The sequence below is a fragment of the Pipistrellus hanaki genome (genome assembly GCF_964339955.1).
Source record: "Pipistrellus hanaki genome assembly, chromosome: 12".
In the NCBI taxonomy this organism is placed as follows: Eukaryota; Metazoa; Chordata; class Mammalia; order Chiroptera; family Vespertilionidae; genus Pipistrellus; species Pipistrellus hanaki.
Window position 1 is genome coordinate 21,597,179 of NC_140514.1, and position 25,019 is coordinate 21,622,197.

At 44.0% G+C, this 25,019-nt stretch overlaps 1 protein-coding gene across 2 annotated transcripts in view; it reads left to right on the forward strand.

Moving 5' to 3' along the window:
- The window catches only part of PRKCE (protein kinase C epsilon), a 436,087-nt gene that overhangs the window by 340,385 nt on the left and 70,683 nt on the right, over positions 1-25,019 (forward strand). For both annotated transcript variants that reach the window (XM_084901004.1, XM_084901005.1), the window contains one exon: positions 20,105-20,259. In XM_084901004.1, the coding sequence (XP_084757130.1) occupies positions 20,105-20,259 (155 nt within the window). The remainder of the gene's footprint in view (positions 1-20,104; positions 20,260-25,019) is intronic.

Consider the following 25,019-nt stretch of genomic DNA (forward strand, 5'->3'; position numbering starts at 1 on the left):
TCAGTCTACACTGAGTGGTAAGATTATTATACATTCAGAGATCATAATAATCTGGCCACTCAGTGTATATCTTTTCCGTAAAAAAGCGATTTCAATTTAGGAGTGCAGTGTCAGGCCTCCCAGCTGAAGTTAGCAAGAGTTGTGGCAGAGGAAGCAAGTTCACATATAATCACCACACAGAAGGCCAGACTTTTAAACTTTTAGGAGCAAAGTCTGTCCCAGCGCATGGGCTCATTTGTGTGTTTGATGACAGGTCGTGCCTGTCCCTGCCGGGTGCTCCCAGGGTGGCTGTGTCTGACCTGATCTAGCCAGGATGCTCCCTTAGGAAGCTGTGAGAAGCCCAGCATGCCAAGGAAGTTCCGCCATGATTCTAAAACTCTCTCTGGGAATTAGGAATGAGATACACATGGGGGAGAGGGGGTTGCTAAGGTAAATAGAAAAGTTATTTCATCAATATCCCCTTGTTCTATATGGACCTGATGATGCCTGAGGTTCTTTGCAACGTAATAACTTTGTTTTATTTTGGATTGGCCACCTCTCCTCACTACACGTATTCTTTTAGCTAAGAGTTGAAGGATAAAAACTCAGCTTATTAACGTGTTTCTACATTTAAACCAATAGCACACCCATCTTCAAGCATGTCTCTTGTTATAATAAGTGTATTCTTGGGGGGGGGAAATTGCATCAGAAAGCAGAGTGGGGAAAAGCTGGTGTGTGTGTGTGTGTGTGTGTGTGTGTGTGTGTGTGTGTTTCTACAATTCAGATGCTGAGTGACTTGCAGTTAACTGCTTTTGCCACTAGAGGGTGATCATGGATGGAAAGGTAGAGCTGAGAGGGTCCATATAGAACAAGGGGATATTGATGAAATAGCAGCTGGTTGCTATGTTTGATTGACCCAGGGCCAAAAAGAGCAGACGAAGACCTAAAGTGATTTAGGCTGAACTAAATGAGCGATTTTGTAGTATTCGGAGAGAAGAAATTCTGCAATTGGTCCCCATTTCCAGCCTTGCCGTGTATTTTTTTTTTTTTTTATGAGCAACATTTTCAAGTTAAGCAGCAATGACATGGACAAAAAGTCAGGGGCAGAGCTGTGCTTCTCTTTTAAAAATAGATACATAGAAGCATATGTTTGTTTCTACTGGGTGTTTTTATTTTACTTCTAAAAGGGGAACAGCTGAAACAATTTCCGGCTTGATCTGGACTCTTGAGCACAGACTCCCAGGCAGTTTTCTGTGGCCGGGGCCCTCAGAAACCCACCTGATGTGGCGTGGGGCCCATCTCTGGAGACGGCAGGGTGAGGCCATGTGAAGCAGCCCGTTTGCTTGTTTTCCCTTTGAAAGTGGGAGCCAGGCTTGGTCCCAGGACAGAGAGTTCTGCCACTGTGTCCATCCAGGAAGGGACAGGAAAGGACTCGCAGCATATTCCCAACAAAGCCTCCGTGCTGTCCTTCCTGCAGCAGGAATCCTTACTAGCAACTCCTCTTCTGCCCGCATCCGAGCAGCATTCTTTTACCGAACTCACGGAAGGTGTGCGTTGCTACACAACCCGGGGAGAGGGGAGAGCGTTCATGGCTGATGACTTGACAGAATTCCTGGTCCCTCTCTGAGTCAAGAGTTGTTAACGGTGATGTGGTTTTAATCTTCAGATCCTGCCTCTGCTCATTTTTGCTCTGAGTCTTATTTCTTGGGCGCCCCCAAATCATGTAAATAGATTTACAATTGAAGTTCACGTGAATTTCAGTGAAGGATGTGTTGTTGTTTTTGAATACCGACTTGTCAGCCACCCCAAATTAACTAGATTTCCTTGCCTTGGTGGTTTCTTCTTAAAAAAAAAAATGTTCTTGGGTGACAGTGGAAAGGACAGTCTTGGCAACAGCAGTTTAATCTATAGCCCACGGGATTGAGATATCATCGGAGACCTGCCCCAGAAGCAGAGTCTTGCCGAAAGCTATCTCTCTTCCAGATTAGATAGAAAGAAGAATTAGGGAGATGCGAGGACACATTTTCTAAGGCTGGCTGTACTCTGATCTAGGTGACAGCACACACTGTGGGAATTGGAAAGTGCTTCGCTGGTCTAACACCGGCAGCAGAAGTGATCAATTACTGCAGGAGGCAGAGGGACAGGACTGAAGTTTTCTAATCCTCCTGGGCTCTCCCTTTGGGCTAGTTCGTGTTGTAGAATTTTGCTACTTGATGCTTACTTGTCTTGACTCTCTCTGTTCGCCAAAGTCCCAGGTCTGGGACCTGTGGAATGTATGTATCTCCCTTTGCTGGTGGTTGCTGGGGAGGAAGAGGGAGGGGGCACTGTTAGTTGCCAACAGTGAGCTTGAGCTGCCTACAGATGTGGCTCTTCATTCTTCACCAGAATCTGAAGGAGAAAGTGTGGACTCATGGTCTTACTTGCAAGACCATGCTCCTTAAGATATTTGACCTTCGCACTTTCTTCCTCGGCTTTTCTAAATGCTTTATTTACTGTAAATTTTTCCAGACTTCAGAGCGAGGATCATAGAGTATGTGATAATAATTATCCAAGATTCTCTTATTAAGACAGGTAAAGGAATGGGGATTGATGCAATTCCTAGCTTATTTAAGCCTAAAAGGCTACTTACTAATAAAAGAGAAAAAGGGGGAGCAGCTGATGAAAATCTTGAGAGAATGCTGTTTATCTAGTACCCAAAGGGCAGCGAGTATGTCTGTGGGTGAACTCACTCTTCCAAAAAGCTCATTGAGAAACAGTGTTTCTAACATCCTCTTCACACAGTCTTTTTCCCAACAAGTGAAAGCAGATATCCTTTCTTGCAAAGATTTTCTTTGACTCCACCAACAGACCTTACTGGTCCACTTAAGTTTCACAGTCTGAGAAAAAACACAGCCCTTTTGGTAAATGATTTATTCGGTTGACCCATCTGAATACCCAAATATTTTTTGTGTGTGAGGACCACATTCAGATGAGATCTGCTCTAACTACTTTTCAGCTTTTAGCAAAATCCTAGAACCAGATACTTCTGATTATTAATGATCAGGATATGATGTCTCTAGAGGTCAGAAATATATGTCCCCCCCCAAAAAAAAAAACAAAAAAAACAAACAAACAAACAAAAACCAGAAAATTTAAATATTTCCTGATTGGAAAATTATCCTGAAATATCTTCATTCATTTTCAAGCCATAAATGATGGCAGGTGCTTTGAGTCATGTTGCTGATTCCGGGAAAGTGTTTGCGCAAGGTTAGAAAATAGAGCAGACCAGTTGATTCATGCTTAAACTGAGGGCATTGTCTGCTGGGAAGCGGAGGCACCCTGGCCTTATGCATATAGGGCTTGTGGAATGCTGCTCTTTAAGTTGTCCTATCTCTTTTGAGACTGGATTGCTGCCTTTCTCCCCCCCATCTCCTCCTGTTTGCAAAGACCCAGCCCTCCAGACATGACTGCTTCACAGACATTCCAAAGGGCTGAATGCTGATAGCTCCTCAGCCCTATTAACTTGTCATTCCTCTTGAGAGAATATAGGAGTAAAGGCTGTGCCCTGGAAGGACATGGAAATGGGAAGGGACTTCAGGATCCTGTGTGTGTGTGTGTGGGGGGGGGGTGGAGGTGGGGGGGTGGGGGGGTGAGATAGCCTTGACAATCAATATTGGGCAATTATACACTCCTTTTCCCTCTGTTTCTGCCAGCTTGGCTAAAGTCACCCCAAAGGAAAGGTTGAAATCCTAAGAGTCACCTGCCTTTATTTAGATTTTGCCTTCCTTCCCTCCTTTCTTTGCTCCCCAATTTATGAATGGAAATACTACTAGACAAGCAAAGGTTGAATTAGGGCTAAGGCTGTAGGTTGCATCTTGAACTTTCCAGACTCTGGGTAACGGGGTAGGGAACCATCTGCTCCAATTAGAAGTCCCGGACTTCTATTCATTTAACAGCGTTCTATTACCTAGTACATTTTGTCCAAGTAAATTGTGACAATAAGCTATTTCGGGTGCTTGGGACGTAGTCTGTGAACCGATCTGTCTGTATCGCGTACATTTTCCATTTGGATGAGCAGAGCAGGGCAGAAGTTTCTCGCTGTGTGGTTAGGCTCAGGCAACTGTTGTCACTGGCTGACCCTGGGCTGTAAGTACGTGGGAACTTGTGGAGGCTTCGCAGGGAGGCGGAGGAGAGGTTAGCGCTGTGGTGAGGGCTGCCTGTGGGTTGGTGGGGCGCTCTTGCTAATTATTCTTTTGTCAGCGCTTCTGTTTTTCCCCAGTTGGCAGAGTTTTATCTTATCCAAACAGAGATACACAGCAAAACAAAACTAATTTGGGCAATTAGCGTTGGTTGTAAATCTGAAATCATATGGAATATGTTTAAAAAAAAAAAAAAAAGATGACATTATATTACTTCTGTGCGTGGACAGTCTGAGAACTGCTAACCAATTGTTGCCAGGTAGAGGTTCCTCGGAACCTTCCATTATGAAAAGATAAGAGTCATTTTAATTAGCACATTTGCTAAATAGATGGAATTTGCTGTGGATGTGCTTTAAAAAATTGTGTTCTTAAATTAGTTACAAATGCTCATGATTTGAATTCGCTGTTCAGTGGCCAGGCAATGCATTTCTTTATAAAAATAAAGGTTCAGCCGAAGCCGGTTTGGCTCAGTGGTAGAGCGTCGGTCTGCGGACTGAAAGGTCCCAGGTTCGATTCCGGTCAAGGGCATGTACATTGGTTGCGGGCACATCCCCGGTAGGGGGTGTGCAAGAGGCAGCTGGTTGATGTTTCTCTCTCGTCGACGTTTCTAGCTCTCTGTCTCTCTCCCTTCCTCTCTGTAAAAAATCAATAAAGTATATTAAAAAATAAAAATAAAAAATAAAAATAAAGGTTCAGTTTGCTCCTGTTGAGTATATTTACAGCATTCCCATTTGAACAAGTGCCAAATAGATGGAGTGCACTACTCCTTGTCCATCGAAGCAACTTGGTTCAAACAGTTTGGTTTCAAGGGAAAGGCATGGTACCAACGCAGCAGTTTAGAGCCCTGAGACACAGCCTGAGGTGGCCAGGGAGAGGAGGTTTCGGGGAGAGGTCACCGTGAGGGGGTGCCTGTCAGCCCCAGGCAGGGGGCGTTGCGCTCTTGCCAGCTTGCTCCTCTCTTCTGCGCATGATCAGTGCTTATTCGGATTCAGACCCTGACTAGATGGTACAAAATGAAACACTAAGTATAATTTTAAGGACAGGCATGTCTTGCAGTTCTGAGAGAAAGGTAGAGAAGGAGCAGGAGGTAATACTGCCTTGCATTCACAGATACCTGCCAAAGGGCGATGGGCACTTACAGAATCAATGTGCCAGCCTGCCAGTTAGTGTAGTGGAGTCTGCGAGGCAGAAATTGCCGGATTGCCCATTCCCATGAAACCAATTCACTTAGAATGGTAACTTCGCTCTCGTCCTACTTGGCAAACCAAGAATCTGACAGAGTAGAGGAACAGTAAAAGTCATGTGAATCGGGAAATGTATCCCTTTTCCAGACATTTGTTTAGAATTTCCTGGCACTTGATTGTTTGTAGGTCAGGATTGCAAAAGAATTCACTTTTTTTTTTTTTTTTTTTTTAGCATCCTGCTTTGGTTGAAAAAGCAGAGTTTCCTCACCAACTCACTGGTTATTTTACAAATTAGGAGATTAGTCAGAAGACAATGGAAATCTCTTTTGTTTTCATTGTCCACCAGAGACTATGGTGGTTTGTCTTGCCTCCACTTTACATCATTGGTGGGTAAATTCCCACTGTGGAATTCTTAAGAGTCATGACTGTATAAAGTTTAGCTGGCCTGTATCCAGGATGAAGAGAAGGAATCTATTTGGGTGAGCTGCTTAAGTAATCAGCCATCTAATTTATGAGCATGACTACTCTGTTAGATTCAGTATTGGGATTCAGGAAGAGACCTCAGCGGCTGCTCTGGGAACCAAGACCCTAAAGTGGTGTTGACTTGGGTTGTTCAAAGAAATGGCACTCACCCACCTTGGTGATTCCAACAATCATAACTGAGCAAAACCAAAATGATATTAAATATATTGATGGATAAGTCTAATTAGTCATTATTGATCGATTAACATATAAATATATATATATATATATATATATATATATATATATACACACACACACACACACACACACACACACACACACACATATATGCATGCAAGATATGATTTCTGCTCTCAAGGACTGAGAAAAGTCCAATTGAAGAAGTAGAGCAGAAAATTAACACCGAGTTAAATAATTCTCTGCCTTCACAATGGTATGAGGTTATATGTACAGGATGTGATTAATCATCACATTGATGGTTGAAGTACTACCATAAATTCATAAGAGGAAGAGTTCTCTAAATGCTGTCTTCATTGGAAAAGGCATCACCAGAGAGGAGAAGAATGGGAAGAGGAAGTGTTTGATATGCGGAGAGGAGGGACTGGGAGCAGAGTTGCCTGGATAGTTCAGAAGTGACCAAGAGCAAGGGGTGGTTTCAATATGAAAAGAAGTCAACTCAAGTAGGAAGTAGTGAGATAGACTGCAGAGGCTCCCATCTGAACTACTCCAAGTCTGATCTTTAGACCAGCAGCATTGCACCACCTGAGAGCTAGTGAGAAATGCTGAATCTCAGGTCCCAGCCTTGACCTACAGGCTCAGAATTTTGGGGGATGTGGTGCAGGATCTGTGGTTTTTTATTTTTATTTTTATTTAAGTGTCCAGTTGATTCTTTCTGCATGCTAAAGTTTGAAGGGCACTACTGCTGATAATTTGCACTTTGTTCCAAATGACAACCCTTTGAAGGCTCATGAGTGGAGATGGGGCATGTTCCTTAGTGACTGACAATCCAGGGCATTTGGGAAAATGACTTTTACATGGAAGCCTCTTCAGCATTCTCACTTCCTGGTGCCCGCCAGCTGCAAGATGAAATCTGTCCAAATTGCCAGTCATCTAACTGTTGATTAAGTCATATAACTGTTCTCTGAAGTGGTTTCTCAAGGCTAAGGCTAGGCCTTTCCAACTAATGATGTGGTATGCATTTATGGTATATTTGTATAAGTATCTTTAAATGTGTGCTTTTGCAAAAAGTATTTAAATTATCAAAAATAACAAACACCTACATGATGATCTACGGTTTAAAATGTACTGATTCATATATTTTCTGACCATTTTAAAAGTCAGTTCTACCATTTTGAATCAGCTCATTTATCTGGTATTTACCAGGAAATTCATATTTCCACATTACATAGTTAATATGGGCTCTTATAAATAAGTAAACCTTTCCAATGGGAAATTTTCCAAAAATATCATTGTATAATTATTAATACAATGGAATTAATATTATGATAAAATTAGCACATATTTTCAAGTCTTGGTAAAAAGAATTTTAAATATTATTTTTGTTTTACTTGATGGCTTTGGTATAATAATGCCTTCAGGGCTATAAGAAGTTAGGCCTGATGTTCCGGTTAAAAATTGCCAGATTGCCTAGCCAGAGTAGTTCAGTGGTTGAGCGTCAATCCAGAAACCAAGAGGTCACTGGTTCAATTCCTGGTCAGGGCACATGCCCAGGTTCTGGGCTCAATCGCCCAAGGGAGGTGTGCAAGAGGCAGTTGATTGATGATGTTTCTCTATGATCGATGTTTCTATCTCTATCACTCTCCCTTCCTCTCTCTCTCTAAAAAGAAAAAAAAAAAATCAATAAAAATATTTTAACAATTGCCAGATTGGCAGTTTTTTGGGGGTCACTTCTAGCAATCACTTATACCTTCATTTCCCACCTCACTGCTCCAATAAGCAGGAAAGGATGGAGTTTTCTTCAGGTTAAAATCCTGACCTTAATTTTGCCTACAGTATCAGAGTCGTCTTTGGCCCATAGACTTGAGAGTGATGTTAGATTCTTATATTGTGGATTATGTGGTTCTTTGCTCAGTGTTTCCCTCCTACACTCAGAGGAGGTTTTCCCCCCTTACAGTTACAGAGGTAGTCCAGATGTTGGAGTTTGGCAGGAAATGGACTGTATAAATGGCATGTCATTGTGTTCACCTAGAGTTGATTCTAGAAAGGGCAAGGTCCCAGAGAGAACAGATCCCTATCATGCTCCTTCAAAAAGCAGCAGAGTTTTTGTCCTGGAGATTTAAAACCACCTCTATTAATATCTCCTGGACAAAGGCTTAATGTGCAGATCTGACCACATGGCCTTGAATCTTAGCCTCAAGCACTTTTATTTTTGATGCATAAAATGTGAGCTCTATTGTGAGCTTTATTGAATGATGCTGAGGGTGACTCTTGGTGTAATGGAAAGAGGCCTGGCTTTGGGGACAAACAAACTGGGGTACAAATTCTGGCTGTGTTACTTAGTCACTCTGAGGCTTTGGGCAAGTCAACTACCTCCCCTGAGCCTCTGTTTCTTTATAGAATATGCAGGTATTAACACCTGCTTTTAAGATGCTTGAATAATTCACATATAGTAGGCACTCAATAAATGATAGCTATTATAAATCTCTCCCTGTTAGTTGTGTTGCATTAGCCTTAATTTAGAATTTTCTAAGAAAAACCCAAAGGCCAAGATGGAGGTGGTTTGCTCCAAACAGCTAGGTGTCCTCATTATTTTTTAAGGATACCGAATGCATCCCTCTGTTTATGTTTTTGTGGTTTTCCTGCACCTGGGATACCCAAACATTACCCATTTTTATGCTTTTCCCTCTTTAATTGTCAGGTTTCCATGGAGCTTTCCTTCATTGTTTCTTCATCACAAATCCACAAATAATAAATACCATGCTGTGGTGTGAACTTTTTTTTTCATTGGAGTTTCTCATTCCTCCAACCAGATTGTAGCCTTTTTGATTGTAACCCCTGTAAATACAAACTAATTGACTGATTTGACATTTGTTCAGCACTGCACCATATGCAGCCACCAAAAGGAGGCTTGTGAATTAATATTTTCCTGAGCAGTTTCTTGTTGGTTTGTCTGTGTGTTTGATTTTTGGCCAGGCACCTACAATTAAGGGTCATCTACTTAAACTCTCCAGGAAGTAGCTACCATTGAATCTCATTTTTACAGCTAGGGACACCAACACCTCTGTTTGGCCAAGTTCACATAGCCAGAAAGCAGCTGAGCCAGGATTCGAACGCAGGCAGCCTGGGTGCAGTGCCTCAGTTTGGACTATTTAGGCGGGGATGTATGTGAAGAAAGCTATCAGGACATTCAAAAACACACATGATGGAGTACCACAAATGGGGATTGAGTACAATCAAGTCATGAACTGTTTTAGTTGAGGTTCTCAAGCTCCCAAGTCTTTCTTCTGATCCATGTCCTTAACAAGTCTGTTTAGATGATGGATTTCTACCTTTAGAGAAACCAGTCACCTCTCCAGGTTGTCGGCCCCCTGTCCGTCAGAGGCGTTGTGCTCCTGAAACTTGCTCTCGCTTTGTCTACATCACCCCCTTTCAGGTTGTTAAGGACAAAGGGCTTGTGGACAGATGAAACACAGGCTGTTGTTGTTCTGCTTCTACAAGCACCTAGGCCTGCTTAATGCAGACCATGGTGTTGATTGGAGTCTGTGCTCATGGATTTTCACAAAACAACACAGGCTGGAATCTAGCACCTCCCTACAAAAGCACCATCACGATTAAACAGTTCCTCAGAGAGGACCCTGTGCTGTTACACCAAATATTTATAAGTTTATCTCACCACACTGCTCGGCATTCAGAGTCAACTTGAGCAGGAGTGTGGAGATCAAAGAATGTAATAATCAAAAAAACTTTCCTTTCACGCTCTATCTGTCATCAAATGAAAGTATTAGTGAAGTGGTATGGAAATCCTCTTCAGCAGCCTGCAGCCACCAGCCATGCCACTTAAGACTTAAAACAATGTGATCTAGTGTTCAGAGTCCGCAGGATGGAGTTGTATCCATAGGTTAGTATATTATTTCCAAGTTGCCAATTTCCTTCAGATTAGCACATTTTCATTTTGGCTTTATTAAAGGAGTCAGAACATGAAAGGGGATTTAGCACAGAGGTGATGTCAGCCACGCTTTCTTGCCACAATGGAGTGGTTTATTTGGTTCAGGGCAGCCATGCATATGAATCCAACAACCTGTCTATAGGACTAAAAGTCAAGCCTAGTGTGGTTGATTGGATGAAAAAAGACTAGAAATACAATTAGGTAGTGAAAGCACAGCTCTCTAGCCATGGTGGGGATGTCAGGCCCTTGATTTAATCTCCTTTGACCCTATAGTTGCGAAAATACAGTAAGCTCAGTATCAGCTGCACAGTAGGTGTTTTATTAGCGTGATACCGGAATGGCTTGGATGAGTTCAGTATGGTGTTGAGCATTGCAGGGACGCTGCCAGATGCAGGGGACATGGCCCTGTCACTCCAAGAGATACATTCTGTTGTGCAAAACGGTGGTTTTCCTGAGAGTGCACTGGGTTCGTCAGAGTGTTGGAATGGAGGAAGTCTAGAAACCACTGGCCCAAGAATTTACACTCTAGTTGGATTTATCAACACGTGAGATTTTCACAAAAAGATGTAGTACAAAATGCAATGAAATCACCACATCTTAATGTTAGGAGGAGCCTGAGCAGTTGCCTAGGGTAGTAGTTTGCAAGCCTCACTGATCATTAGGAGCTACCTGAGAAATTTAAAACTAAGTGGACATTCCCGGGGGCCATCCCAGAGTTAGAAGCTCTGATGGGAGACTGGAAATATGTATGTTTTAAAATGCCCCCAGGGGGTTCTTAGGCTCAACCAGCTCATCTGGTTCATCCCCTCCATGGACAAAGAGGGTTTCTGTTAACAGCCCTTCAAAGTGGTCATCCAGCCAGCTGAAGCTGACATCCTCAAGTTGGAAGGAACTTACTGCCGAAGGCAGTGGAATCCAGTGTTGGGCAGAGGGTTGTAATAAGAGAAGCCTCACTCTATCTTCTACCTATTGGTCTTAGTTGGGTCCTCTGCAGTAACAGATTGAATTTACCAACATGGTAATCCTTTGTTTGATTACCAACATGGCAATCCTTCAGAAGTTTTAAGAGAGCTCCTCTTGAGTTTGTTTCTTTGTTTGATTCATTCCCTCATTCAATACAGACTGTCAGCGTCCTTTAAGAGTGGATTTATTGAGGCTGATCACTGCCACTTCCTTCAGCTGCTCCTTTTAGGCCCCAGCTTCTCCTCACAATCCTGTTACCTTCCTCTGGATGAACTCTAGTTTGTCAGTGTCAATATGGTGCCCAGAAACAGACACCTCACTGACCATGTGCTCTGACCAATAGTCCAACAGGAGCTATAGGAACAGTTGCTACCCATGTCCTGCTTCTACCAAAGAGCGTTGTAAGGAAAACCAAGGGCCCAAACAGATGCAGACAAAAAGCTTAGTGGCTGGTCAGGAAGGGAAACAGTCAGTGTTGGCTGAACTTATCAGGGATGAGCCAGTTCCTAGTGAATGGAATGGAAGAGAGGTTTCATCCTTCCAGGATTCCAAGTAGAGGAAAAAGTTTCATTGACTACCCAGAAGATTGCTGCACAGACCACAGTATGGATGTGTTACCTGGTCTGCAGGCTAAACAGAGGCTCTTGCCACATCATTGCTTCTCATGTGTAGGATCAGCTCTGACAGCTAACCTGAGCTAGGGGGGTATGAGGAGACAGTTTTCCTGTTCTCTGCATGGTGTGACCAACCTAATTACTTCCGTCTAAAGCCGGTAATGTTTTCTTCCCACAATTGAAGGGAAATATTGATGTACTTCCTCTATTTAGGGTCAGCTACCTGGTATTTGCTTATGTTTAAAACTGTCACTAGAACTCTGCATATTCTTTGGGAAAATAACTATTGTGATGTTGGCAGCTGGTTGTAAAATGAACAGTTAACTAGTCAGTCGTGTGTACACAAGATTTAAAAGGGTTTCCTTGATTGGTTTCCACTGACAAGACTGGTCATTTTAACAACAGTGTGGGTACACACTAATGTTCTGATTGGTCAGCAGTATTTCTTTCTAAATAAGCAAACAGGCAAAGAAACAAAAAGCAAAGAGAAAGCGACAATAGCAGCTGCAGTAACATGTTCAAGGATTGACCTGTCACAAGACTGCATGCAGGCTTTATTTGCAGGAGGATGTGCATGAGCTCCCTGGAAACCACACCTCAAGTATGGCTGCTGTGGGCGCTGCTTATTGTGTTTCAGGCTCGGCAGATAATAAGGTGACTCTGAGTTTCTGGAATCAGAATAGCAGCTATTCGGCTGCTTTAGACCTGTGGAGAGTGCACCTCTAACACCTGAGCTGGAAACCAGAGAGACTCAAATTATTTCTTGAGCAACACAGGCACTGAGCCCAGATAAGGTGGAGATACACAAAAAATGGGCATCCTGAGCCCCAGCTATTGTCCTGCAGGGACACAAGAAGGCACATATGTGGGAAACAACCCATTTGATGCAGACCCACACTGGATTGGGAGAAGCAGCCTGAGTTCATGGTTAAGTACCAGGTTCTTCTTGGTTGAGGAAATGGGATTAAAACAATAATACTTAGATTCCTATGCTTAAAAACTCAAGGGGCATGGGGAGGGGTGTAGAAGAAAGCAAAGGGAGGATTAATAGCGATGGAAGGAGTCTTGACTTGGGGTAGGAAACATGCAATACAATATGTCGATGATGTATTGTAGAGTTGTATCACTGAAACCTGTATAATTTTATCAACCAGTGTCACCCCAGTAAATTCAATTAAAAAGAAAAACAAGGAACACTTCATAGATCCTTAACTTTGGCTTTACACAGCTAACTACTAATAACAATGGGCTCTAGTGAGCAACCAATGTTTTCTTTCTGTTTAAATTCTCTCTACCTTTGCAAAATAACCAGGCTGGTAAGTTGCACAGATTCCTGACCCATTGCTGCTTTCCTGGAGTCCCGGTCAACAGGGACAGAGGACAGTAGGCAGAAGCCATGCCTCAGGAGTGGCACTTGAGGGGGAAAGCAGCCAATTGTTGTAAGCAAAGGAAGCCAAGTATTGTGGGGCGATGCTGAGGTACCAGAATTGATACTATGATAATGCAGTGCATACAACAATGATGCAGAAGTACCACTGTACTCTCATTGGCTATGTTTCCCATCTGAACCTTCTTGATTCTGTCCTTTTCTAAGAGGAAACCAAGGACAAGTCACGATTCTTACTTAGCTTTAGATGCCATTCTTATTCATGGCAGGAAATCACTCTCGTGATCAGCATTGTTGAGATGCACTGCAGAAGGTTGTCAAGTCTTTATATTGGGGGTCTCTACCACATGAACTGTTATGCCATGTGACTGAAATTTTCTAAGATGTTGAGGGCTCTATAAAAGCGAAGGTCTCTGTGTATTGAACCAAAATTCTTCCTTTTCCCCTTTGATGCTTTGAGGCACAGGTCAAAGTGTGTGGGGCAGGTTGGCAGTAACTTTGAAGTTGTTTCCTAGGCTAAATGCAGCTCTCATCAGAGGCAGCAAATGTTCATTTGAGCTTTATTGGGCAAGTTAATTTGGTACAGCTTTAGGTCATTTTAAACTTAGGCATCCTGTGTAAGTCCATTAGTCATAGTTTTTAAGCAATTGGAAACAAATACCAGATGCCCATGAATGAAGGTTGTATCTTCCCACCCTGGAGATTGTCATGTGGAATAGTTACTATTTGGCCAATTCTGATTAGGTTAAAGCTTTCCCACTAGAAAACAGGCATCTCCCCTTTTACTCTCACTAAAGTGGACTCTACCCTCTATGGCTTATAGATACCGTTATAAGAAACAGCCATATGAAAACCCACTCTCTATTTTCCATACTACTGTTAGTGTTCATGTAATTGGCCATTGCTATAGGAATTTGGTTGAAATAAATATGAATTTGGGGAAAGACCACTAGGTCATTATAGTTGGGTAAGGCCATTGGTGGTGAAGGAGGAGAAAGCCCATTGGAAGAGAAGCTGAGAGTGTGTGAAAAAGACTAAAAAAACAGCAGCAGCATTTTTATTTAGATAATTTTTAGTGTTGTTGCTGCACAGGAAAATTTACATATTAATAATTATTTCTTAGATGAGACTCTCATTCTCTACTAATTGACAGGTAAGTCCCCAGTAAGAACAAAGAGCCACTTTATTCTCTGCACCTGACCCAAGTTAGACAAGACTCTGCCTATCGCTAACATAACATATGTCTGTCGGCTTAGGAGCTAGAAAGTTCCACTCACCATGAACTGTTTTTAGTTTATGGTAATGATGGCTGCGCTTTCTTTGTGGAGAAATAAAATTGATTTGATTAAGTGTTTCAAAGTCTTTAAATCTTTCCCTTGGTTCTCCCAAGGAAAAGTGTATGGGGCGGGAGGGTTGCTTGTTCATTGTCAAAGATAACAGGACATTAGGATGGTGGAAACAGGAAAGAGAGAGAATAGTTCAGGCTATCCTTTTCCAATCCATCTTGAACTCTGCTTCTAGAATAGTTTTTCTCAACATCAACTTTCATGATGCCATTTTATAGCTCAAATGATATTGAGAGTTCCTTATTTTCCACCTGTGTTTTTAGAACCATCTCCTCTCCCCACCCCCACCCCCACCCCCACTACCCATTCTATGGCCTTCCTTCTGTCTCCAGAGTTTATGCACTGTTTCCTAGAGAGCCAGTATCTCACTGGCTCACTCTGATCCCGCTCGTCCCCACATGCAATGTTCATTTTTCCTCCCTGCTGCCCTGCAGAGCTATGCTTCAAACTTGCCAGGCCTTCTCTACTCCCTCCTTCCTCCTCCCCATGTTCAAGACCCTACTTAAATATGGTCTTTCCCCTCATTCAGACTTGTCTCGCCAAATTGTTTCAGCAATGGCCAGTTCCATCAATGCCATTTGTAGTATGAAAAATAAAACATAGGAAGAGTTTTCTTCCATAAGTAGTAGGGCCCAAGTGCAGTTATCCTCTAGGGGGGCTAAGAAGATACAACCCACATACATACCCTGTTTCCCCAAAAATAAGACAGTGTCTTATATTAATTTTTTCTCCCAAAGTTGCGCTAGGTCTTATTTTCAGGGGATGTCTTATCTTTCCATGCGCTAAGTCTTATTTTCGGAGGATATCTTATTTTCGGGGAAACACGGTAGTTTCACAACCTGCTGATGCAAGAGAGTTGAGAACCTAAGGATTGAGCATTCTGCTTTCTACACCTTCCTGTCTTCAATTCCTAGCTCCTGGATGCCAAAGCCATGGCTTACGTCATCTTCCATGTCCTACAAGCTCCTATCCAGGAAAGACCCTTTGTATTGACAGGCTAAATGATGTAGGCATACAGGGGAAGTGGCGATGTGGCAGAGTGTAGAGCGAGGACATTCAGATAGCACATTGGAGAGATGGTGCATCCTGTCACTGGGACGTCAAAGGCGAACTGTTCCAGGTCCGGTCTTTTGTTGGGCACTCATGTGAAATTGATTCAAAAGCGATAGAATCTTTGCACATATAAACATCGAAAAGAGATGGAGAGCGTGTGTCCAAACAAACCCGATTGGCAGAACATGCAGTGCTGCTGAGAGGAAGCCTCTGGCTATCAATCACACCTTGAAAGATGAACAGGGCGGGCCTGCATTTCCCTTCAAAGGCAGGAAAGCTTAGCGCTCTGGGAAAATGGAGCCCAATGGGAGTTTCTAACCCAGGGTGCTGCCCTTCCGGCTCGCAGGTCATTATTAACTATTCTCGCCTTAAATGGCCGTGACATATAATCTCTTTCCTAATTTCATTATTTCACTTGGTATCACAAGACCATAACTTTTAGACATTCAGGTGAGATTAAGGGAGGAGGAGGTGGAATCAGGCTTTTAAAATCTTTGATTACCTCAGAAAACATATTTGCTTACTTTACCAGGAAGCTGGTGTTTTCTTTTGTTTTGTTTTCTACTGATGCCAAGAGGGGATTAATGAGTAGCCCCTGGGTTTGCCAACTTTCTTTTGATTTCAGTTTATGTAATTAGGCAGTTCCCAGTATGACTTGAGGTTCTCACTCTGTGTCAAAACATGCTTCTCAGAGGAGTTAGGTGTGGAGGTCAGAAGCAGCCAACTCACTGAATGGAGGGTAGGGAAGTGAAAAACTCACCTTGCTTTAAAACATTCCTGATGATGTAGAAAGGGCTGATTATGTTTTGTGGCATGTAGGTTGAAACTAAATTTTAAAATGGGCTTAAGTTAGCCCTGGCCAGTGTGGCTCAGTTGGTTGGAGTGTTGTCCCATACACCAAAAGGACACAAGTTTGATTCCCAGTTAGGACACATACCCAGGTTGTGGGTTCAGTCCTCGGTGGGAGAGTGTGCAGGAGGCAACCGATCGATGTTTCACTCTCACATGTCTCTCTCTCTCTCTCTCTCTCTCTCTCTCTCTCTCTCTCTCTCTCTCTCTCTCTCTCTCTTCCTCTTCCTCTTTCCTCTCTCTCCTCTTCCTTCCTCTCTCTCCAATTTAAATTTTTTTTAATGAGCTCAAGTTAAAATAGCTCAAAACAAGGTTACAAAGAGAAGTAACATGGGGAAATCAACTCTGGTTTGTTGTTGAATTTCCAGCATCTAGACTAGAGCAAGCATGTCAAACTCACAGCCCGAGGGCCACATGCCTCATTTATTTGGCCCATGTTAGCCTTTGAGCTTGACATGCTTGGTCTAGAGCCCTGTCTATGGTGAGTGTTCAATCACTCATGCATTCTATAAAGACATACCATAGTCCCCTCTGTGCTAGTTCTAGTTGCTAAAAAATCAGTAAGGATCTATACCTCCTGAGGCTCATAGGGAGTGAGCAGATTTTTATTGAGTGCCTCTCTAAGTACGAGTTCAGAGCCAGTATGATGGGGGAAGAATAAGATATGTCCTGAAGGAACTGAGCATCTCATGGGGAGTGAGGACATTGGCCCACAAAACCAAAGTGCTGTTTAAAGCTCTAACTGAGTCGTGGATGCTGACACAGACAGACCCCATGGGGGTGAAAGGTTACAGTGGGCACCATCTCCATCTCCAGATTCTGCAAGCAGGAGGCTCACTGCAGTGGCCAGCTCGGCTTTAACTCCCTAAGCAGTGAGAACTTGCAGATACAAATATGGTTCATGTTCTCTTTTACAGTTAGCTTCCTAACTTTATTTATTCTTCTACCCACACAATGCTTGTTTTTAAAGGAAATTATGGCAGTTTTTCTTTGGGGTTAGGCTAACCCACAGTTCCTGCCTTCATTAAGAATACAGAGTACCCAGGAGAAATACATAAATCAGTTAAACAAATAAAACTGTGCTGAATGCTGCAATGAGAACATAGCACACATTAGGGAGAGAAGTCAGGGACAGCTTCCTAGAAGGAAAGATGGCTGCACTTAAATCTGGAGGATGAGGAGAGATTGGCCAAGTGAAGAGAGAGGGGGAAGCATTCCATGCGGAGGGAACAGCATGAGCAAAGGCCCGGTGGTAAGAGGGAGTTTGCTAATGGGGCAGAGGGAGCAACAGACAGCTGGAAGTGATATGACTCAGGAGTAGGTAGGGTCAGACCAGATGGGATGCATAACATATTAAGGAGCTTTCTATTTATTCCAACATTAAGCTTTTAAAAGAATTAATCAGAAGAATGAGAGGAGAAAGGGAGAAGGTTTACAATCTGCATTTCAATTCAGCAAGATACTCTGCCTGTAGTGTGATCAGCATTTTTCTGGGGTAGGTGTGTGTGTGTGTGTGTGTGTGTGTGTGAGTGTGTGAGTGTGTGAGTGTGTGTGGGGTGGGGGTGCTGGAGTCAATGTAGAGAGCATTAGTAAAAAAGCACATGCAAGAATCTAGACAATGATAATTACTTGGGCCATAATGTGGTCATGAGGGTGGTGAAGATGGGCAGAAGTAGACAAATATGACAGGTTCAAAACAGTAAGTACAAAGATACAATAGGCAAATGCAACTAGGCTTGGTGACAGATGTGAGGGATGAGGAAGAGGGAGGTATTAAGAATGAATTTCTGGTTTCTGACTTTTACAACTGGCTGAATGGTGAAGCCCTGCCCTGAGACAGGACCATTCAGGTACCCTGAATGGAGGAAGATTATGAAGTCCGTTTTTAACGTGTTGGGTTTGAGTGCCGTTGAGGCACCTAGAGGGAATGTGGTTAAATGGATCTGCAGCTTGGAGGAGAGGTCTAGGGTGGAGAGAGACCTTTGTGAGTTCTCTCTGAGTCAGGGTGCATTGGACGCTGTGGGTGTGGATGACATCACATAGCGAGTACAGAGTGAGCAAAGGGGAGGGTTAGAACCCAGTCATATGGGATACCAATACCTAATGCTGGGAGAGGAGAAGCCTAAGAGGAAGCAGGAAAAACCCTGCCAGAAATACAGGGCGGGGGGAGGAGAAACAGCCTGAAAGCCAAGGGAACAAGTGTTTGTTGAAAGAGACAGTGATCAGGGAGAAACGCTGGTGAGAGGACAGTAAAAATCATCTTAACTTTATAATGATAATAATAATAGCTCAACTACCTTCAGAAACAATGGCACTCGACAGTCTTCGTGGAACACTAATTATGAGCCAGGCATTTTAACCTATAATTTAATCCTCATAAGAAGTCTGTAAGGCAGGTCCTACTATCCTCCTCATTTTTACAGAGGAGAAAACTGAGCACAGAGAGATGAAGTCATTAGCCTGGGGTCACTCCGCTAGTAAGGGATGAAATTGGGTGGGAGCTCTTCTTCCCTCCCAGCCCCTTTTCTTCAATGCTGTGTGTCCCGGTGTTGGGAGAAAAAAGGGCAGCAAGACAGCATGCAGGGAGGGCAGGCTTTTCCTCTTTAAAGATTTGGATTCTTTCAAACACAGCCCAGGAAATAGTTCATGGTCACTGCAGCCCAAGTCCAAGTTGGCTACCCTGGAATGGTGTCAGTCAAAGTGGCTGTTCATGATGGTGTGGTTCAGCTACATCAGGGCTGTGCTTGCCATATGAGAGGCTGGCACAAGTGCTCCGGGACAATGGTTCTCAAAACGGGGGTCCCTGGACCAGCAGCATCAACATGAACTGGGATCAAGATGATGCAGGTTCTCAGGCTCCATCCCCGATCTTCTGAATCTGGACTAGAACCAGGAATTCATATTCTAACACAGTGTGATGTTGACACACAAAGTTAGGAATCCTTGTTCTTGGGGATCCTTGGAAAGAAAAACTCCAGTGACTTAGAATTCATATACCTCACAGATGCAGAACACCTTGGCAGAGGCAAGATGGAGGAGCCAGCGGTTCTCAGCCTTGGGTGCTCATGGGAATCATGTGGGGAGCTTGCAAACAACTGATGCCTGAGTCCTCCCCTCAGACAGTCTGGTGTCACGGGGATGGCTTTGTCCTGAGCATTCCGGTTTTGACATGAGGATTTCCGTGGGGAATGGATGGTTAAATGAATGGTCGGCAAGGCGGCCTCTGTACTTCAGAGTACAGAATAGCACTCTGGGGAGAAAGCGAGGCAGGTCTTGAAGGGGAAGGGCAGGGCGAGTGGAAGAGAAGCAAGACATTGAGCCCTTTGTGAATAGCAGTAAAGCCTGGACAATTCTGGAGATTGTGGAGCGGGAGAAGGCCGTCTGAATTGGTAACAATTCTTAACAGCAGACTTAATTTCAAAGAGATGCCAATAATAAGGTAGATGTGCGCTATCTGCTTCATGAATGAAGGATCATTGAGAGTTTTGCTGTGTCTTAATGGGGGCGATTCTATGAATTTTGACTGAAAACAATATGCACACATTCTCCTGGTGGCTTCATTTAGGACTCTGTCTATATGTTAAGAAGGTACTCTGCTCCCCTGACCTCTCAAACATCACCATTTCACCTTTGCTTCATGAACTTTCCACCTCAGTTGACCTCCTTAGTTTGCCTGTCCCTAAGCATTTCCACATCCAGGCATTTGTGTTTTCACCATCCACCGTCCTCCCTCTACACACATACACACACCTCCTCCTTCTCTCCAGGCCTCGCCCCATGTAAAATCCTACTGCCCCTCTCTTCCGCGCCCCCCCCCCCATTCAGAGAGCTCCCCCTTTTTCTAATTCAGCACCCAGTGTCTTGAAGGTGCCCAGTATGCCAGCCTGTGTGGGCAGCGGCAGGAGGACCAGCTAAATGGCATTTTCTCCTTCCTTTCAGGACCGCCTCTTTTTCGTCATGGAGTATGTCAATGGTGGAGACCTCATGTTCCAGATTCAGCGCTCCCGAAAATTCGATGAGCCTCGTTCCCGGTTCTATGCTGCAGAGGTTACATCAGCCCTCATGTTCCTCCACCAGCATGGAGTCATCTACAGGTAGCCCTTCTCTTCTCCTCTCTTCCCTAAAAGTGAAAAATTAAAGCATTTTCCAGACCCTGGAGCTGACTTGGCTCCTGCCCAACTGGTCTCTCAGTGACCCGCTTTCGATCAGTTGTTTTAATTTGCTTACAGAGGACTTGGGGGGCAGGGGGTGGCGGCTGTTTATCACTGTAAATGTTAATATTTGAATAGCCCCAGGAGACACTCTGCTTGTGCCAGTTTTGATTGAAAGCCCAAGAACGACATTTTTAAAGGCCTGGCGCCCAACGACCTTGGGGTGACCTTCATTTCGTTCTCTCCCCACCCTCTTCCTTCAACATCAGGGCATTCTCTTTTCTTTTTCCTTCTGTGCCATGAACTTCCTCCCCTTCCCAATCTCTGGGCGCTTCCTGAGTTTGTTTGGCTTAGTTGTCTCCAGCAGATAGAATCAGAGGAGGAGTTGCTTGGGGGTCTCAGGGTTTATGATCCCAGCAGAGCAGGGGAAGGGAACTAGACAATATCCAGCAGGAAGTGACTCTTTGCAGATCATCTAGTCCCTTATTACTGCCCTGTTCCCTGGTCCAAGAAAACATCACACACACACACACACACACACACACACACACACACACACACACACTTTCCAGTAAGGCAGCAGGACTGTTTACGCAGGCTCTTCTGTGAGGTCAGGAATTCTGGGAGGAGTAAATATTTATAATTAGAAACAAGGACACTAAAGTTCCCTAAGATTTTTTTTCAGTGACTGTCAATTTCTTGGTTTTTGCTTTCTCCTCCTCTTTTTATTTTATTTTAATGGGGTAGGCTAGCTGGCTTGGTTCATCCCAGAACTTAGTCCCTCACAAGCTTTCTACTGGTCAGTAAAACTGTCAGTCCTGGGAGCCATGCCCTGACTAAATGTTCGTAAAGGGCTTCCGACCAACTCCTACCGCAGGCTTCCCTTCCTGCTGATATCCCCTAGCTTCCTAAAGGATGAGTCTCTGCTCAGAAACATTCAGTGGTTCCCAATGAGTTGCATAATAAAGCCCATACTTTCTAGCCTGCTGTGCATGGCCCTCCAATGACCACACTGTGAGGTCATTACTTGTTTCCTATGGATGTGTGACAAACTACAAGCTAGAAATCAATGGGGAAAATATCCTTGGGTGAGGACTTTAAAAAAAAAAAAAAAGAAGAAGAATTGCTTGATTAGATCAGGCCTATCCAGGATAATTTTTTCATTTAACTCAAAGTCAAATGATTAGGAACCTTAATTATAACTGCAAAACCACTTTGTCTTTGCCGTATAATATCACATAACCAAGATGGGGAAGCTATGCACAGCTCTGTGGTTTGGACACAAGCAGGAGTGGGAGGTGGGGCTCTCTCTGCTGTGTGGCTGGCTTCTTCCCCAGAAAAGGGTGCATTTTCTCCCCAGAAGAGATGCCTCTGTGTGTTTCTAACAAAGACACAATATGTGCTAACAAGGCTCTGGTGGTCCACAACAATCCTTTCACCGCTCCCCCTAACCGTGCACCCCACCATCTAGGTACTCCAGATTGTTTGCCATTCTCCCCCAAATACCATTCTCTTTCATTTTTATGAGCCTTTGTGTCCCCGCTGTCCTTGGATTTCCCTTGATCAGTGAGTAGCTCCCAGTTCACTTTCCTGGTCTGGTTGCCTCAGAGTTCCCAGTTTAAAAAATATAATACATAGATTCCACCCTGGAAGGTGTGGCTCAGTAGGTTGGAGTGTCATGTAGTCCCATGCCCCAGAAGGTGGCGGGTTCCATTTCCAGCCAAGTCACATGCCCAGGTTGAGGGTTCAATCCCCGGTCAAGGAGCATGCAAAAGGCAACCAGCAGTTCCCTCTCTCTCTCTCTCTCTCTTTCTCTCTCTCTCTCTCTCTCTCTCTCTCTCTCTCTCTCTCTCTCTCTCTCTCTCTGTGTGTGTGTGTGTGTGTGTGTGTGTGTGTTTCTCTCCCTCCTTCCCTCCCTCCTTCCTTCCCTCCTTCTTTCTTTCCTTCCCTCCCTCCCTCTCTCCCTCCCTTCCGGTCTCTAAAACCAATTAAAAAAATATGTAGAGTCCATAATACTGAGGGAGGGGGAATAGAGAGTGAGTTGATGATTGCTAATAAATTTTTATTGATTTTAGAGGGAGAGAAGGAAGGAGGGAGGGAAAGAGGGAGGGAGGGAAAGAGGAAGGGAGGGAGGGAGGGAGGGAGAGAGAGAAAAACATCAATTGGTTGCCTTCCGCTTGGGGATTGAACCTGAAACTTGAGCATGTGCCCTGACTAGGAATTGAACCCATGACTTTCAGTGCATAAGACAGCATTAAAACCACCTGACACTGACCAGCCAGGACATGACTCTATTTTTTAAAGCATTCCTCAGGTCTTAAAAAAAAAATAAAAAAAAAATGCCATATGCCTTCAGGACTATGTCAAATGCTCCTGCTCTGTGAATCCTTTCCTGACCACCAGGCCTGTCATGGGAATCACACCGACCCTGAGTGACATAACATCTCCCTGTACCAGGCATCTTGCAGGTGCCCTTTGCTGACCTTGTATTTTTACATGGAATGCCCTTCTGTGATTGAGAACTCCACACTTGAGTGCTCACCTAGTTGGCTTAGGACAGTCCCCTGCTTGTAGTAGCCGTTCACTTAATACTTGTTCTTCTCGTCTATAGCTCTAGAGCTTTCCAGTCCAGTGGGTTGCTACGTCATAGGTGTGTACTTCTTGAAAGTCTGTGTTGAAAGCATTCCTAACATACAACACACGATTTTTTTCCTTTGACCCTAAAAAATCCCCACTTCTTCATATCTTTCCTTTCATGAATTAATGAGGATCATGTGATCTCTGTTTCCCATGATGCTTTGTTTTAAGCTGTCAGCAGAAAGCTATTTGGGGTAGTTAGTCTGCAGCTGACTGGAGAGGCAGTGAGTGTGTATCCTATTGGCTGTCCTGAAGCTCAGGCACAGTCCACGTTTTGTGTGCTACGTGGCTTTAATTGCAAGATTGGCAGAGCCAGTTATTGGAGGAGAAGAACCTCAATGCTGAAGTAGATTGAATTTTCCAGCCTTCCTGCTGGAATTTACACATAAACTAATTAGCAACTAATTGGCCAATATTCAAGAACTAACAGAAGATGACCCTTCTCTGGCCGGTGGCTCACACATGCGGGAGGGCCCACGCTGGCAGGCACGGCCCCCTTCCCTCTGGCCCCGCTCTGTCAGGCTCCCCATGCCAGGCAGCCACAGAACTCTGTCTCCGTGTCCCTTCCCAGCATTCCTGGGACGCCTCTGTGGAGGGAGGCATTGGCTCCCTGGGAGGCGGAGCTTTTGAAGGGAGGGCCTTCTTCCCAAAGTTGGTTCAGGGAACTTTCTCCTCCTCTCCAACATGCCCCATGCTTGTGCGTTTTTCTCTGAGCTGCTCAGTGGCAGTGGCTGACTCCCTGAGAGCATGCCTCTGCCCATGCGGCATGGATAAGGGGATTATGTGACCTGCCTGGGCCCTGGGAGGAGAATGAGGCTTGGCTACAGGAATGCATCTCCTTCTTTCATAATCTGGAAGCCAGGAGCACTGCACCAGAGGGTGGCAAAGAAAACATGGCCTCTGCTACCCTGGCCCAGTGTCTTAACATTTTATTTTACACCTCAGTGTCCTCATCTGTAAAGTGGGAACAATTGTCCCTATCTCATGAGGTTGTAATGGTTTAGTGAACTGATAGGTCTAAATTTTGAGTAGTGCCTGCTCTACTGTAAGTTCTCAATAAAGCTTAGCTAATGTTATTATATCATAAATTAATTTTTATTAAGATGAAAAAAACATTAGAGATCTTTTACCCAGCCCTGACTTCAAAGGGGAGTCCTGAATTGCAAGGGGGGTGGTGGTGGTGGATGTATTCCTTTCTTCCTTCTTATAAAATGAAAATTCCTTTAAGTATAATATATATATAGTAGTCATAGGAAAAATAAAAATTTAGTCAGCAAAGAAAGGTATAAAATCAGTTTTCCCTCTACCGAACTCATAGTCCCCCAGGGTAAAACAGTTGAATGGTGTCTAGAAAATTTAAGAAATCTTGTGGAGCAAGTTCCTGGACCTCCTTCCATTGGAGCCTTTCAGAGAAGAACCCTGCCTTGTCTCCATCATGTGGGAGTCGAGAGTGGTGGCTGGAGGTCTGACTGTAGAGGTAGAGGTGAAAGGTATGAAAACATGTAGGAAATGACAAGGTACTTTATTTATGTAAAGTATTATTAATGGTTAACATTTGTCACTTGGAGCACTAAAAGTCGGTCTTTATCCAGCAGAGGAGGAAGTCTTAAGTTCTAAAGCTCTCTTGCTCTTTAAGTTCTCCAAAACTTTTGGTCTTTAATGAGCCCTCATCACCACTCCCCGGGAGTCAGTCTGTCCCAGAGCCTGTGTGTGCTTGAAGCCAGAACTAGGTGAGCAGTGGGCAGACAAGAGGAGACAGGATGTTTCTGCTTTGGGCCAGGCTAGATCACTCTGTACTCAAGAGGTGCTTAGAAAAAGGCTTTCTTTGTTTATGATGATGTTTATGAAAAGTCAGATAACAATTAAGAGCAGCCCTAGCTGATTTGGCTCGAGCATCAGCCTGTGGACTGAAGGGTCCTGGATTTGATTCTGGTCAAGAGCACATGCCAGGTCATGGGCTCCATCCTCAGTAGGGGGCGTGCAGGAGGCAACCAATCTATAATTCTCTCCTATCAGATGTTTCCATCTCTTCCTTCCTCTCCCTTTCTCTCTGAAATCAATAAAAA